The 18274-nt window shown below is 40.2% G+C and overlaps 1 protein-coding gene across 1 annotated transcript; it reads right to left on the reverse strand.

The window, feature by feature from the left end:
* On the reverse strand, positions 1 to 13027 carry LOC131235367 (cytokinin riboside 5'-monophosphate phosphoribohydrolase LOG7). Its single transcript, XM_058232530.1, has 7 exons — positions 12781 to 13027; positions 11193 to 11290; positions 8376 to 8406; positions 4668 to 4767; positions 4259 to 4329; positions 1869 to 2012; positions 1 to 304 (listed from the first exon to the last, which is right to left on the reverse strand). The coding sequence occupies exons 1-7, from the start codon at positions 12886 to 12888 to the stop codon at positions 212 to 214; spliced, it is 645 nt and encodes a 214-aa protein (XP_058088513.1). The 5' UTR covers positions 12889 to 13027; the 3' UTR covers positions 1 to 211.
* Positions 13028 to 18274: the final 5247 nt, after the last annotated feature.

Below are 18274 nucleotides of genomic sequence, written 5' to 3' on the forward strand. Positions count from 1 at the left end.
TGGACCGTCTAATCAGTCAATAATTTTGCACTTGATTCATCAAAAGACAAAACCAACAAAATCCCCAAAACAAAGCTGCTGCTGGGCGTGACTACGTATAACATTTTCTAGTTTTCGTGTATGTGCTATTCAACGGTTGGATCACAGTATATGTATTTTATATAAATATTTATATGTTAGGCCAAAATGTGGGGTCCATCTCCCAAGCCAATCACGTGGCAACACCTGTTTCAGGCACATAGCTTAGTTGTTCAGCCTCCCAGATCAACTTGGCTGTGACTTCATCCTGTTCTGGCACATACTCCTGAGATAAAAAAAAGGAAGAAAAAAAAAGGACATTTATGCTTTTCATTTGTAACACATCCAGAAGGGAAGCGGATTGGCCAAGTTCTGTAGGTCCCACCATGAACACGTGGGACATTTATGCTTTTCATTTGTTGGTGTCTCGAGATCAATTCGACCATGAAAATGAGATGATGCCCCAAGTAATCAAGTGGGCCACACCCCGCTAATCAATCTTATCTGATTCAATCATCAGAAAAACAACATGATGGCCCTACCCTACCACTGCACGGCTTGGATATCTCACAACACACGTCAGGTGGCCACATGCACATATGTGTGGCATTAACAAATCTCTAATAATTATTATTATTATAATTATTTTACAAAAAACCACCTATTAAATATACAATTTACATTCCAGTACCATTCTCATCAGGGTTCCTTCCGTTGGATATGGTGGGCCAATGCAAGCAAAGTAGCTGGGCAGCTCTAGTGGGGCCTACCGTGATGTTTATGTGAAATCCACCTCACCAACCAACTAGGTGACTCACCCTCCATAGGACCCTCAAGATTGTTTCCCTTAGTGTGGGCCAGTTGAACATAGATGGGCCTAATTTTGAGGCCCAGGCCTAAATCTTATGTGAGATGGATTGGATTTCATACCAATCATCATGGCAAGCCCTATAAGGTCATGGAGGTCATGGCTCACCTGATTCACCTCTATCTAACCTGAGATCACACATCTAATGGTCAGGAGATTCCACATACACATCACAGCAGCTCCATCAACGGCAGAATCTCCACCCTTGTTATTTTTTGATGGGGCCCACTGTGATGTGCATATGAAATTCAGTCCGGCCATTAGATGTGTAATCTAATGTTATGTACAGGGGTAGAAAATACGGCCAACCTCAGAGGAAAGTTGGGAGAGACATGCATGACCTTTATTTTTACAAGGCCCAACAAGCATTTACTCCTTTTGATGAGGCCCACTGTGATGTGTATGTGTGAAATCCACTCTCACAGTTGAGATGTGTAATCTCGTGTTAGGAACAAGAAAATAAATCAGGCTGACCTGTGATTGGGAGGCCACACCAATGGAGATGGGAGTGAGGGAGGCCCATGACCTTAAACTTTTACAGGGACCACTGATGATTATGTGAAATCCACTCCAACCATTAGATGCCACACCAAAATTTAGTCTAGGGCCCAAAAATCAGGTCCATCCATGATTGAGGTGGGCCACATCAAGGAAAAAGTTTTTCGCTGTATATAGTCCAATTGTCTAGTCCACCTGAATCACAGATAGAGATGAGTTTCGGGCCCAGAGTCTAACAGGGGGCAATGCAACTGGTCATTGGGGTGGATTTCACATAAACATCACTGTGGGGCCCACTGAAGCACCTCTTTGCTCTCATCAGCCACCCTCAACCGTTGTCAATAGATCTAGCAGAATGTACTCGAATGATAATTACTCATGAAGTAGCTTATTCAAAACCTTTTTCATAAAGGTACTGGAATGTAAATCCTATATTAAGTAGGTAGTTTTTTTTTTTTTTTGTAAAATTATCTATTATTATTACCTCAAGTTGCCTGACTAATTCCTTGGCTGTTGGAGCAGATATGATGATTCGACGGGCAGCTGGCGCGATGAAACCTTCGTCAACAGCTTGATCGATAAACGATAACAAGGAATTATAATATCCATCCACGTTCAGGAGACCCACCTGCCAAATTAATTTAAATTAATTAATCTCTTCAATGAAAGATTCATCTATATAAACAAAAAAGGTACGATAAGCTTACTACGGCAAGTACATGCTACCATGTCCGCAAGCATAAGTGCAATATCCTAGCCATCCATCAAGTGGGTTTGATTGTGTAAGATGTTTATGTCAAGCCAGTGCACTCATAGGCGGGTCACAATGTAAGAAAGAGGCGGACAGAATACTTCCAGTAAGCTTTGTTTGTGGTAGATTTTTATTTTTTCTTCCCACTATGACCCACCTGATAAGTGGACTGACCTGATTCTTGCACTTTGGCATCCACATCACGCAGTCCCTCCAATGGATGGATCAGATCTCAAACTTACATGCCATGTTGTAGCATGTGGTGGTTTGTAAATAAACTGTCTTGCACATGCATGTGCACAGCTTAAGAAACAGATTATGGGATTGCTAATAATCCCAATAATCCATAATATTTTATTAGGAGAAATGCTCCAATGCTCTCATGCACTATAAGAAGTAACAGTGCTCCCAGTTGCATTGGGACACCTAATCAGTGCAATCCATTGATCTAAACTGTTCATTAGGTCCACCAAACAATTCATAGGCTACCGTACAAATTTCACACAATCTAACAGATATTAATCATTTGATAAAGTCCTTTAATCCAGACAGTCAATATTGTCTACAAAAAAAAAAAAAAAAAAAAGTGCAATCTAACAATTTTTTTCATCTGTTTATTAAGGACAATCACAGATTGCTTATATTCTAAAGAGTCACTTTCATTAGGCAATCACAGCCAGCACATCTATGGCTTGTAGGAAGGATGGCTTAAAAAAAAATAAGTCCTCATCAAAAATTAAGTCACTTTCATTAGGCAATCACAGCCAATATTGTTTACAAAAAAATATGTCCAATCTAACAAATTTTTCCATCCGTTTATTAAAGACAATCACAGATTGCTTATATTCTAAAGAGTCACTTTCATTAGGCAATCACAGCCAGCACATCTATGGCTTGTAGGAAGGATGGCTTCAAAAAAAAAATATATAAGTCCTCATCAAGGATGGATTGGATCATTGGATCAATGTGATTTTTTGCATTGTGGCTTGTGAAATGCGTTCTGGTTTTTATTGACGGTCCAGATCAATCAATACAAATAGGAACAATGGATCATCTCTTTAATCATCCAACTATGATTTTCATGTTTTAAAAAAAACAAAAACCAACATGCTACTGACCTTTTCCCAATGTATTAGATGAGTATTTTAAATCCAATTGGAAGGAATCAAATATTTTCAAAACTTTTATTTAACATTTGATTGAAAATGTGACTAGCTACCATGCAACCATCGTACTAATCATGATTTCCATGTTGGGTGTAAAAATAGCACATGGCATGAGGTGCCATGCCAGTCCATGCATTATTGCGTTCTTGAAGCCTGCTAGTCCCACATGGACAAACCCTTCCAGATGGCAAGGTAGGCCCAATCATGAAGGTTGTGGTCCATTCATCATGGTGGCACGTGCTTGGGTCTGATTTGGTCAGGTCCAATTCCAAAATTGAGTTTGGGTTCAGGTCCATAATAAGAAGATCCAGGCCTGACCCATTTATCTATGTGGCTTGTATTTGAGTTGGATGGATTGAGACGGCCCAAAGGCAGTCTGTTGGATTTCGTCAACTTGAAGAGATTCTAGACCTGACCCACTTGATAAGCACTTTTGAGGGGAGACTCAAAGTGTCCAATTTCAAATCTCATCCCGTCTAGCATGAAGTTGGGTCCAATGACCTATACACCAATTATTATAGTCTTCGACTCACAACTTTGAATCTCTGGAAGTGCATGATGGTTGATACACAGGCACTATTAAATTGTACACATAGGATGTATATACACAACTCAAATTGAATTGTCCAAGTCATGGGTCCTAATTTAGATGAATGACAAACCGAGTTGCAACTGTTCCTATCCTTTAACTGGAAGAGTGGCACGGTTATAACCGCCGGATCAAATGGGGAAAATGTCCACATCGGTATCACTCATTTCGTTTTGTGAGCCTCCTCAGATGCAAAGCAGATGGATTTTACTGAAACAACGAAACCAATCCTAATTTGCACATCCAAATGGGCCTAACAATGAAATAAGTACATGAACTACACACCAAGCTGTAGTGTATAGCTTACACACTGGATAATGAATTCCTCTACTGCTACCAAAGGATAGTAAGAAACAAGGATGTGTTACCGGTTTTTGATGGATTCCGAGCTGTGCCCATGTAATGACTTCCAGTAGTTCTTCGAGGGTCCCATATCCACCTGATACATTTTTCATATGTATTCCCAAGAGATACAATAATTATGAGAAAGATTTATATATATATATATATATATATATATATATATATGTGTGTGTGTGTGTGTGTGTGTGTGTGTGTGTGTTTTCTAGTCCAACCGGTAGATTGGCCGCATTATGAGAATTACCTCGTGCAAAAATCAGCCGCATCCACTCATCAGGTGGACCACACTAATATTTTGTTATTTATCAATGGTCTGTCATATTTTACACAAGGTGATCACCATAGAGAGAGAGAGAGAGAGAGAGAGAGAGAGAGAGAGAGAGAGAGAGATTTTAGGTGTGGGCTTAGTATCAGTACCGGGCAGAGCAATAAAAGCATCAGCTTGGCGAGCCATCTCAGCCTTTCGTTGGTGCATGTCAGACACAGCTCTCACTTCACCAACAGTCTCGCCAGTTATCTGCAGCAAGATCATATATTATATATGGTCAAATCTCAGGGCCCATTGATTTACACTAGGACTACCCGAAGTCATGGTCCACAGGTGTATAACATACACAAACAACAACACCCTTGGTGATCAATGATCAGAACCCTTCATTTGATGGGTTTTTCACAATGGACAGCATACAACGAACGCTAATGGACTTGCTAGTTGAATGTGAATAATTGCTCTTTCTTTCTCTTACTGGCCCAGTGCATGTGACACAGGCTTGCTCCAGATCGTCCATCAAGTAGATCTTTAGATACCATGGTGAGCCCACCAGATGAACATTCCCAAGGGGTGGTATAGCCCAAGTACGTCCCTCAAAACTACAGTCTGGGGGGTACTCTTGAGAGTTTCAGAACAAATGTGAAGATAATATTTTAGTTTTGCACCATTTAAAAACTGGTGGTAAACATTCGACCATACACAGTTGTCTGGAGATCCAGACCGTCCAAGTTGCTCACCCAACTGCGGATGGAGCATATAAAAATCTACACTGAGAAGATAATATTAACTATCTGATTTTTCCCCTTCGAATTTGGACCGCTCAATATTTTACTTTCCCATAATCATGGGATATTATTGATATGCTCAATCCATAATAGGGCTCACAATTTGAATGGTCTGGATAGGCTGTAAACCAGTGCTACATGTGATGAGAATTGAGCGGCAACCATTTTCAAAAGAGTGGTGAACTAACATAGGAGTTTGGCCTACATATAAAAGCCACAGGAAGAAGAAAAAGGCAAAAGAAAGGTAAATCCTAGTGTACCCCAGATTGTAGTCAGATGGGACCACCCTACAAGAGTCTCATCTTGATATTCTAGACTTTTTGTTTACCGGACCATATATGCATGGTCCACAGTGTAACCTAAATGATTGAAGAATATCGTTGGCCCCAGAGCGCCTGCAAACAAACAGTTAAAAGGAGGAGCAAAACTTCACATTCAATAAGTCCATCCATCTGAAGATCAGGACTTGTGATTGCTGGGTATTTTCGCTTGAGGGCTATACATGGTGGGGCCCACATACTAGTCATTTGTTCAGAACATCTGAGATGGGCCCAAGGTGAGAAAGATCAAGCGGGTAAAAAAACATAGCATATCCACTGATTGCGTAGGCCACAGTAGTAGAGATGGGTTCATATAATCAGCAATCCATGGATTTCAAAGGTGTAGCTCATCTGGAAAGCAAATCAGCCTGATTTTTGAGCCAAGTATAATTCACGGCGAGGACCACCTTTTGCATGGCTCAGATGTCCCACAAGTAATATGTTGGTGAGAAATATGGTGAGCTTAGCACATGGCTACAGGCTGGAACAGGACCCGAAATTAGCCAAAGGGCTGGCCTGGCTTGACATAAGCCTGGATCAGTGACCAAGTTGGACACTGAAAGATAGAATGAATGGATTGTTTAAAGACACTCAGGGTCCTTACTCATGCCTCAGTGGTATACTTACAAGAGTTTCAACATGAGGTCATGGGTTAGAGTACCCATCATGGTGAAATCCCACTGTGGTGTGAGTGCATGGGTGTGTGTGGGTTGTGAGTGCTTGTGTAAAAATAAAAAAGAAGACACTTATAACATTCCCCACTAAACATGCGTAGTTTAAAGACTCATTGTATCATGTTTCATTGATCCAAACCGTTTATATGATAGGATTTGATGGGTAGAGGATGCCCAAAAAGGAAAAAAAAACAAACAAACTTAGATTGGACTATTTCAAACCTACAATTATTCGATCTTTTCCGTAAAGGGTTGACCCAACACTGTAGGGTTGGTGCCTTCTGGCACATTCGGAGTCAGAGCCCAGTCCTAACCTTGCCCATTGCCACCCCTATAGATAGAGGAAATTAACAAAAATGGGGAAATTTTGATTGAATAGTTTTTCTTTTCTTTTATGAATTTTTTCTCTATGCCTATTGTTGTTTATCACAATCAGAGGAACGTATTACATTTCAAATCCTAAATGCAAACTCCACATGATAAGATGCATTGTCCTCTAGCAATTTAGTGTAATTCATCAACTCACATGGTTAATGAATCCTCCAAACGCCCCTCAATCAACACAATGATTGTCACTCCATTTTTTAGCAGACTACAATGTTCTATGCCTAGACAAAAATACCCCAACACAAAATTCTAGACCCAAAAGAGGAAGATCAGATGACCCAAAATGAAAGAGTAAGTACAACCAATCCTATGGGTCAGATAAAGATGAAGTAACCCAATTCCATACAACATTGATCATACATGATTAGTTTAGTACTCCCTAGGACCTCCATGAAATATGTGGCATCTGAACTGTTCATCTGGTGGGATGTGCCATTAATAGCCAATAGTAAGAGAATCAGACTGATTAGTATCAGATTCTTATCCTTGCAATTAATTGACTTCTGTTAGCTGAATTTGAGCCATTGGTCTTTCTCTAGCCAAATGGGCCTCAATTTTTCCGCTACTGTCTATCCATGTAGGGACCCAGCTGATGGACAGTTCTACTTGCGGTTGATGGTCCCATGGCTACAGTTTTGTGTAATCTTGGGAGGTGTTGGCCTTCTCCCGTTATCACTTGATAGAGGAATTTATGTGGTGTAATCATCTGGACATAATAATGCTGCAATGCACCTTTTGCACAAGTGGATGGATGTTTCGATGAGAGCTGGATCACTGATATGACCTCTATGGTGAATGGCTGGCTCCATAAGAGTCACACAGATTAGAGATTGCCAACCTTTCAATTTGTGGCTTAAAGATGATGATTAAAAGAGAAAAAACAACAATGGTCTAGATAAAAAGTAGGGAGATTTGGATGGCTAGAATCTTCAAATATGGAAGAGTAACAGTTCACCCCCACCCATTAGTTCAACAGTCTCGATCAATAGGTCATGGGTCCTACCTGCATGGGCTGGGCATAGCAAGACACTGGTCATGCTATGATGCACAAGGACTCTAATAATTCCTCAACAATAAAGAGGTTTGCTAATACAACTGTGTGCACATGCATCAAAATGTGACACGTGTGTAAGATCTGAGCTTCTCACCAGGTGACCTACACCGTTTAGATCTTCTAGCATAAAAATCAGGCCATTTCACACCTCTAGTAGAACACATCATATCAAAACAAATGAATAGCTAGAAAAAGATCATCCATCAATTTCTTTTGCACATCATGTTCACCTGAAGATTGAAATTGTCAAATTTGTAGGCACAAGATCCATCCATTATTTTCACCCTTATGGAAAGCTCGGATCTCACACACGTGTTTCATATTTGCATGGGTACCTACATGTGGGATGCGTATGGCTCTAAACGCATGTTGAATTTATCAAACCGTTTACTATAAAACCAGATATAACAAAAGGAGACATGAATGCCCAGCTGGATAGCACTAGACAGAAACTCATCCACCCTCCCTCCTAAGAAAACATAGTGGTCTCGACAAGCTGTCCTGTCGCATAACATCTAATGAACTTTAATGCTCTAGAGTCGTTGCATTTATCTGTTTATAAACTGAAAAGAGTGCAGCAAATAATGGAAGAAGAAGGAAACTACTAGAATTATTTCAAAGTCCTCAAACTCACCTCCCTTTGCATCAAAGTCTTGGGAATAACCCTGCAAATTAAAACAATAAGAGAAAACACACACACAGAGGCAAAGGGTCAGTAAAATATAGAGACCATACCAGTTGCAACTTAGAACAACTGAAGGTTTTTCTATAGTTGCAAGTAGTGTGAAGTGAAGCGGCAATAGATTCGGGTGCAGGTGCAGGGAAGTGTCTGTTTCATAATGTTTTCAAGAGACAGTCTGAAGAACGGGCCAAAATAGGAGCTGCACTAAGTTAGAAAGATTGTGCAGCTATGGGATTTTTTCGCTTTTGATAAGGATTTAGAGAAGCCCCACAAGGGTTTTCACTGAAAGTTCTGATTGCTACTGAATTTTTTTTACACCATATATATACTCAAGGTTTGCTAGCTCTACATGCATTTCTACACACTACCAAATGTTACAACCTCTCACATGTAAGATATACTGTTCATCACTTCTGCAATCGTTGGGCTTGATTGTTGAATGGCCTTATTATTTTCTGTTCAGATCATACATATGGTGGGTCCCAACTGATTCATGGTTGAAACTTCAATTCACATGCCTGGTAAGATGCATGTGAAGCTGGGAAGTAGCAAACCTCCATATACTCAGATTATAATGTGGCTACATGTGCCTACCTGTCACACATCTAAGTATCCATCAGGTGGGCGTATAGATGACCTATTCCACAAATTAGGCCTGTCAACTAATAAAGCAAGCTAAGATGTGGCACATGTAAATTAAATGTGGACCATTGGCACTTTCTTTTAGCATACGTGTGTGACCCACCTGATGAGTTTACCTACCAACTTCCAGACAAAGGTAATCTAAGAGGTTTCCTTGAATACATCTCAACATGTTGGAATACCGTATGCTGGCTCTTTAGACATTGCAACTGGGTTCTTTTCAACGACCCAAACCATTTACGTCAAATGGGTTTCCATAGATGAGGGATTACCCAAAAAATCTCTGAAATTAAATATTTCAATCCTTTGATTATATAAAGGTTATAATAGCCATCCACTTTATGAGCAAAAGATCCAAAATCATATGGTTGAAACAATCAAATCTAAGAGATTTCATTTGTTGTTTATACCCACCATACATGGTGAGACAAATTTGTATAAGATGATATGGATCATTGGAAGATGATCCAGATTCAAAAGCTAAAGTACCGACGTATCACATTACAAAACATCCGGACATATTAGAGCAAACCTTGTCATCAAAAGGGTGTGGGCCTAATTTTGATGTATGGCTTCGAGGTGCTTGTGGGAGAGGGAAATGTTATTTAAGACTCTATTTTAATTGAGCACACGCCTCTTTCTTTTATTTTATGCTACTTTTTTGCACAAATTTCCTACTAAAAGTAGAAAAAAGGGTGGGAAGCATAGTAAAACTAGGGGCTTTCGGTTTGAAATGTCTCCTAAATGAAATTCTAGAAGGACCCACGTTAGGAATAAAGCCTTTCCTTGGAAAAGCAATCCCAATGTCAAGAAAAAATCACGGCACTGTTTTATCTAAAGCATGCACTTTTCTTACTGGAATGTAGAAAACTAACAATCCATTTCACAATGAGGAATTATAGGATCCTCCACTCAGGCTTTGCTACAGTACTCGGTTTTCTTTTTTGACACAAATGGGGCCCATTGTTTGTTAGTCTAGATCAACACTAATCTGCATCAGATATTAATTGTTGCTTTGTTTCTCTTTTAAATAATCTATTTGTAGGCAACAATTTGAATGGTTAAGATTGTCCTATTTATGAGATTTTCAAGGTATAATCCATCCACGGTAGGCCCCAACAGATAAACGGTATGGATTCTGTTACAATTGAAAACCTGCACATATAGTCTCCTTGAGGCCAGATCCAATAAATCATTTTTCCCAGTAGAGAAGTTCTAATTCCATCCTACTCATCTACAAGGGCCAACCAACGTGCATGGCAATATAGGGTAATTCTCATGGAGAATAAAAGATCCTGTCGGTCCATCAATTAAGTAGGCCACACAAGCAATCTTGAAGTGGGTGGTTAGAAAAATAAAATAAAATGATAACCAACGTTCTACGTTCAGCATGCCACACATATTTAGTGGCCCGCTCAGATTTTTACCATAGAAACACATCCTTGATCCCACACAGACGTGGCCCATTGGCACTTGCAATGAGATTGCATTTTTATCTTGAGGATGAGAGAATGGAATTAGCATTCCACTTCAACATTAACCCAAAGAAAGAGCTTATTTTACAGACACAGTTATTGATAACTAGGCCCTATTTTCTTGCACATGCATTTGTCATTTCAAAGCAAAAGGGGGTGATCATATCAGAAACATGGGGTGGAGGTATCATTTCATTCCATGAAACTGTGGTAAAACCAAGAAACATGCACTCATTCATGTCAAAAGCTCGAGAACAAGCAAGTTTATATGATAGTTCACCACTATTTTGAGAATGGTGGTGACTATTATTCATCTGTGCACATGGCATAACTGTGATGCAATCCAGACAGTTCAAATCTGACCCAGCTGAGGATGGAGCATGACTATAAAAATACAATAGAAAATTGATAGTAACCAACTTGATTTTGTCCTTGGAAGTCAGGACATTCACTGTTTTACTTTTGACCACCCATTTGATAACACCATCAAATGGACGGTCAGAATTGCTTGATCAGTATGACCTTCGAGATATGCTACATCCACAATCAGCCCCACAGTTCCAGTGGTTCAGATAACAGAAAATGATTGCCACACATCTGTATAGGAATCTAACCGTTAAAAACACAAATAAAACAAGGAAAGATAACATACCCTAAAACATGGCGCCCTCCATCATGAACGGCCAGAGAAACGAGCCCCATCAACCCCACGCTGCCACCTCCATACACCAAATCAATCCTCCTTTCCACCTTCATGCACATTGAAAATGCAAACCCCACATGACACGTGTCAAAAAACCCATGCATCACAAGTTACCATCATGAACAGTAATTACTATCATCATTACCATCACAAACACCTTCCATGGATGGTGGGCGGGAATCCCAATACATCCCAAACTTGAATTTTGGAAAACCCCACTTTGGAAATAGGCCCACGTATACAAATCCATAGATTGGTTGGATAATGGTCCACGCCCACTTCTCTTAATTACTGTCATTGCCATAAATTTGTGGTAGAAGGCGGTTTTAGCTCGTGGATCATGGATGTGCATTTAAGTGGGGGATATTAAAAAAAAAAAAGAAGAATATTTAATGCATCCAACGGCTGAAAACACACAGCAGTTGTGGTGCAGGCGCTGTAAGTAATCAATCCTTATTTCATATATATATATATATATATATATATATATATATATATAGTCACACACACATGGGAAAACATAAAACTGAGTGTGCCCAAGAAAACATGGTAATGAGTCATGATGCAAAGGTGGCACGTTTGTTTCCCTAGATGAGAGCATGGTGCTTGCTTGTTTATTTTATTTTTATTATTTATTTATTTGTTTTAATTTTCAAGGAGATCATGCAAGAAGTCTGGCCAAAGAGACAGGCAGATTACAGCTAAGACAAAGGGCTCATGCCAAAACTCAATAAAACCCAATTCACCAATAATGCTACCACGTTGAATGCCTGTTTCATTATAACCCCTAACACATCAAAAAGTAATAGAGAACATAAAACAATTTATATTAAAAAAAAAAGAATTAAATCAGATTTGGAGAAGATATAGTAAATTTCATAAATATGGAAGAATAAATGAAAATATGAAATGAAATCATTAGATTGCACCCAAAAAATATTTGGTCTGAAACAATTCTCCCTCTCAGAGAGAGAGATAGAGAGAGATAGAGAGAGATAGAGAGGGTTGGGTTTTGATCAAAAAACGAAAGGCATTAGATTTCACCCAAAAATTCATGGTTTGAAACTAAACTCCTCTCTCTCTCTCTCTCTCTAGAAGTTGGTTTTTCTCCCGAAATGAAAGCATTAGAATTTAGATTGCACCCAAAAAATAAAAAGGTTTGAATCCAAATGCTCTCTCTCCATGAAATAAAAAAGTTCTGCAACTCAAACATCCAAAAACGAATCCCAACTCAAAAACCCATATCAAGATGGAAATGGCCCACAAAATGAAAAGAGAGAGAGAGAGAGAGAGAGAGAGAGAGAGAGAGAGAGAGACAAAATGAAAAGAGAAAGAGAGAGAGAGAGAGAGAGAGAGAGAGAGAGAGAGAGAGAGAGAGAGAGAGAGAGAGAATTTCAAATATGAACAAACCAATAATTTTCGACAATCTCTATTGGGTTTCTCTAATATAAAACAAAGATATCAAAACTCCCTTATCAGATCAAATTCAAAGAAAGACAATTCAATGAGATAGATATAGAAAGGAGTTTGTTTGTACCAATTCATTTCCCAACTGAATAGCAGCTTCTTGGTAGCTGATTTTCTTGCCTGGGCTGCTTCCACAGAAGACACAAATCCTCTTGAATTTGGATTTCCTCTCTTCCATGATTTCCAAAGAATCTCTTTCCTCTCACTATATATCCAACTTTCCTTCAACTATCTCTTTGAATGGAGAAAGAGAAAGAGAGAGGGTGGGAGTATTTATATATGAATCCCACAAGTCATGGAAATAAGAAAAGGGTTCGGGAATTGATATTTTCTGTAACCTTCTATAATAATAAATTAGATCCGCAAATAAATTACGCTGTGCGTTCCTCACAATTTACTGTCAGGAATTCTGTCATCCTCGACCCCAGGATAATCGGTAATATCCCGGGATTTTCGGTTTTTGGAAGTGGGGTCTACTGGAACGTTGATCCGGACCGTTCATCTGATGGGAACAACTGGATTTACAAGACCCAAAAGATCTCCTCAGCTTCTGCTTGTGTCCTGGAAGAGTTCGGTCCAGTGGAACCGTTAGTTCTGGGAAGACGTGGGGCCCACATGGTTTACTGTCACATCCAAACCGTCCATTGGATGCGTCCCTTCATGTTACCTCCACAGGCCCAAATCAGCTCGATCCAGAACTCTGGTGGGGAACAGCACAGGGGGAAACGTGGGAGGGGACGCTGGTGATTGATTCTCAAAGGGGCCCATCGGAGTCTAGGAACAGAATTATTTTCATCCTGACCCTTCATCCGGAGCAGTTTATTTGTCTGGACGGACAGGATTCCTTATAAAAACAAGACGGGACCCCACGCAAATCAAGGGTCGGTGTTCCATCTCAAATTGTTTCCCGTTGTGTGGCCCAGATGAGCTTTCTTTTGAGCTGATTTTTGGGTCTTGTAAGTAACTTGCATACCATACATCTGATGGGTGTATTGGATGTCGTTAGTACATCAGATGGGCCCCACGTCTTACCCGCGTAGCACACCCCTGGACTGGAAATGGATGGTTGGGAGGATGACACGTAGACAACAATTGGATGGCCAGGATCTACAGATCTAGGAGATATCTGCGGCATGATCCACGCTGGGGCCCACAGGACCGATGGTCAAGATCAACGAACCAGTGTTCCCATTTGTCAAACTGAAGAGCACCCTAGGGTTGTGAATCATGCAGCTCGGCATTTACACGAAGTTTGCTGATTTGACACTCGTGCGGAGATGTACACATCCACACATAGGCATGGACACGTGTGTGAGAACTGAGCTTTCCCAAGGGTGGGAAATAATATTTAGATCTTCTGCACAAAAATAAATCAGACTGTTTCACCCTTCAGGTGGGCCACAGCATACAAAGCTAATTAATTGACGGTTAGGTTTTTTCTAGCCATTCGTTTGTTTTGACATGCTGTGGGCCACCTAAGATGCAAATGTCCTAGTTTTATGCCAGAACATCTAAATTGGGTATCTCACCCTATCGAAATATTGCACACACGTGTCATGTTGTGGCAAATGCACACCCACGTGTGGATGTGTGCGGCTCCTACACGCTAAATGAAATAAGCATTATTACAATTGTGCAGCCATACTTTCAACAGTAGGCATTCAATCCCCACTGTTTCCTATGGTGTGGACCACTTGAGCTTTGGATATGCTTCAATTTCGGTTCATGCCTTAAATGACCTGGAAAAACGGATGGACGGCGTGGATAAAACACATACAACGCGGTGGGCCCCACAGAGTCCGGATATCCCTCAATCCGCTTCTCCTGCTTCAATTGGGCCACATTGCCACAGTGATAGGTTGATCATAACTGTACAGTCAATGCACAAATGAGAAATCGTGTCCGTTCAAAGGGAAAACCAAAAGCATCTGATCAGTGCTATTTCGAAATACGATCTAAAGTGGGGCCCAGCATTTTGCCTATACGGATCACGTGAGTTGCCTTAATTTATTATGTAGTGACAAACGCACACTGTTGTAATTGTTAAAATACTATTCTCACGCTTGCGATCGTAAACCCCTACATCTTGCGTTGGGGTTGTATAGGGTACGGTGGCCATTCTCCACTCCCTTATTGCATTCTAAGAATGATCTAAACCGTTCATGTTCTCATTACTACCATATTAGAAGCTATAATATTATAAATATACTTTGTTGATTATATGGAAATTTGAATATGAGCAATTAAATATCAATCTTCCTACAAAATTACTCGTTCAACAGATTCTTCTCACATGGCTCGGGTGGCGTAGAATCCAGAGCATAAACGGTTCAGATCATCATTGAAGATACAAACTAGGGGTGGAAACCTGCACCGAACCACACTGTGGTACGGTTGCACCGTACCCTATCGAAACCATTTGTGTTGTTTTTAAGAAGACCTTCCACAGAAATCTTTCTACTTGGGCATTAATACGACTAATCTTGCTTTTCGGAGGTTGGCTAGCGTGCATCGCGACGTGTCTACAATACGTAGGGACTTTATCATTTGAATCTAGGTCAAATTCCAATGATCCAAACCGTTTATACCATGAGTCTCACTTTGTACGGTGGATAAAGAACAAGAAGTCTCTAAATTAGAAAATTTCAACACTTTAATGATTTGGTTCCTTTACTTTGACATGGATTGTCAGAATAACCTCTGTATAAAATATCCATTATGAAATTTTCTTTTGGGAGTACACCATCGAATGTGATTTCTATCAGATAAACGGTTTTGACCATTGAAAAATCCAAAATCAACGGCTAAAGTCTCTGACGTATATTATAGTAATAAATACGTCGGGATGTATTCTCGCAAACCTCATTTCGGAGTGTGTTTTAGTAGTACGCGGGACTATTCACAACTGTACGCCATCACAGCTCGGCAATACGAATCGATCATGGTGGACCCTACCATGGATGACCCTTCATACAGAAACTGCATTTTTTGAACGATCAGAACAGTTAAAAAAACTGGGCGTTTGATCAATGAATATGAAGCCTTGGATTTCTTATCTCCACCGTCTGTTTACATTTTTTCACGCCAGGCCCATCTTATGATTCAAATGGTGGTATTGAAGGGTTTTTCCATCCATGGTGGGGCCACAGGAATTAAAGTTTCTGTTCGTGGTGGTCGATCACACGTTCGATGAATATGGAGCCTGGGCCTTCTTATCTCTCTAGTCTGTTTAAAAGTTTGGAGTTGGGCCCACCTTACTATCCAAACGGCGGTGTTAAAGGGTTTAGGCATACATGGTTGAACCAACGGAATTAAAGGCTCTGATCACGGTTTTGGAACTCATGTTGCGTTGATTTGGGGTAGTCCAATATAATATACAAACCACCACACAAGTTTCCAGAAACACAAAGCTCAGTGGGGTCCACCTAGATGTTGTCATGCAATCCACTCCGTTCATCAGTTTCGCAAGCTCATTTTAGGCTGAAACGCTGTCAATAAGCTAGATCGAAGAGCCAAATGGACCGCAACACAGAAAACAGTGGGAAGGGAAATACCTACCATTGAAACCTTCCTGGAGTTCACGTGATGTTTATATGCCATCCAAGCCGTTCATAAGGTGTTTCTCATCAAAATAAAAGGAAAACCGTGAATTCAGATTGATCCAAAACTTCCGTGGGCCCCAATAAGGTTCAATGGTCCCAACTATTTTTATTTTTTCTGTGGGCCCACTTTGGTTGCGAATCTGTCTTCTGTAGAAGATTTTTCTAGAACGAGGTTGGGAAACTGATGGATGGACTGGATTTCAAGCGTCATCAAAACATGTTTGAGTGTTCCCACGGAAGATAGCGAAAGGTATTTAATATTTAAAGAAATTGTTTAATTGCCACGCTGTGCACGTCGAACCCTTTTTGTAGTCGGATTTGGAAATGTCAATGGTACACACAAGATGTTAGAAAATGGAAAAATTTACAAGTAAAACCAATCGAAAAAAGGGTTATATTTCGGCTACCAACTTATTATTATTTTTTTAATTTTTGAAGTTGATTATAAAATGACTTTGAAGATAACAACAATCTTTTCCATGTTCAAAGGAGCAAGTGTGGGGCCCACCAATAGGTTATCCATTTGCAGATGATCCGGATATCCATATATATGGTGGGACCCACCAATAGGTTATCCACTTGCCCAAGTTCCGATGATCCCGGATATTCATCTTGTGGGACCCACCATGAATATATATATATGTACCCTCTTAGCCGTTCATTCCCTGGGCTCTTTTTCTTTCACGTGGAAGAATGTGGGCCTTCTATTGTGCCCTTCTTGCTGTCTGTTAATTTACAGACCGGTGTAATATTCAAGCCATCCATCAGGTGGACTTCACTATCTAGATGTAGCCTTCTGATGGATGGCTTGGATATTGATTATTACACCTGTCTGCCAAGCTATCATCAATATGCTTTAGCTGACTTGTACAGACGTGTAGTGTAGGCTTCCCAAAGCTCCTATTCACAAGCCACCAAATAAACAAATAGGGATTGCCTCACGAGTTGAGATTTTTGGGTCATTCCACATATAGGGTGGGGCCCACCGGATTCAGAGGTCAAGATTCGAGAAGGATAGACTTATAGGTCCTTGTATCTTGGGGGTGTTTGGATGAGCACCCAATTCACGAATTAGATCAATCTTTAATTGCCTAATTCATGATTGAAGCAGGGAAGGCGGATGTGGTGCGGCCATGACATTAGGGCCCACCTTAATGTATATGTTGGATATCTATGCCGTCCATATTTTTTTCCAGCTCATTTTAGTAAAAGATTCCAAAAATGAAGCAGATCTAAATGTAAGGGGACCACACCACAGGACAAAATGGTGAGTAAACGCTCACCATTAAAAACTTCCTAGGACCCACCATAATGTTTATTTTCCATCCAAAACCTGTTGATAAGGTCACACAGATATAGACGTAGGTAAAAGACAAATATCATCTTGATCCAACTTTTGAGGCCCACAACATTCAATCATCACTATTTCTTGTGCAGTGGCCCACGTGAGATTTGGATCTGTTTCATTTTTGGGTCCGTGCCATAAAAAGAGCTGGAAAAACATATGGACGGCATGGATGTATACCACACATATCAATGTGGCCAGCTTTTTATTAACAACTTCGTTAACTGGGGAATCAGTACAAGGGATCATATGCTCCCCTCGGACACTATTAGTTGACTGATCTTAACCGTCCATTGAGTCCAGAACACATTTGATGCACTGTCATGCAAATATTACACTGATCAATGACCCAAGGATGGCCTTATTTTCTATAGCCATCTGATTTTTCTAAGCCCGGATGGGATGGTTTTCATTTACTAATGAAAGTGATTCTTTAGAATCATAAGCAAGCCATGATGGCCCTAACAAATGGAATGATACAACTGCCAGGCCGTCCATGTTTGCATGGTAATCCATGGAATGTGCATCAGGCCTGATTAACGGTTGGATAAATAGATTACATTGTTTTAAGTATCCCGAGAATGCATGTGGATGGAAGAAAACAGTGCGAAAGAAGT

The sequence above is a fragment of the Magnolia sinica genome, chromosome 19 (genome assembly GCF_029962835.1).
Source record: "Magnolia sinica isolate HGM2019 chromosome 19, MsV1, whole genome shotgun sequence".
Taxonomy (NCBI): domain Eukaryota; kingdom Viridiplantae; phylum Streptophyta; class Magnoliopsida; order Magnoliales; family Magnoliaceae; genus Magnolia; species Magnolia sinica.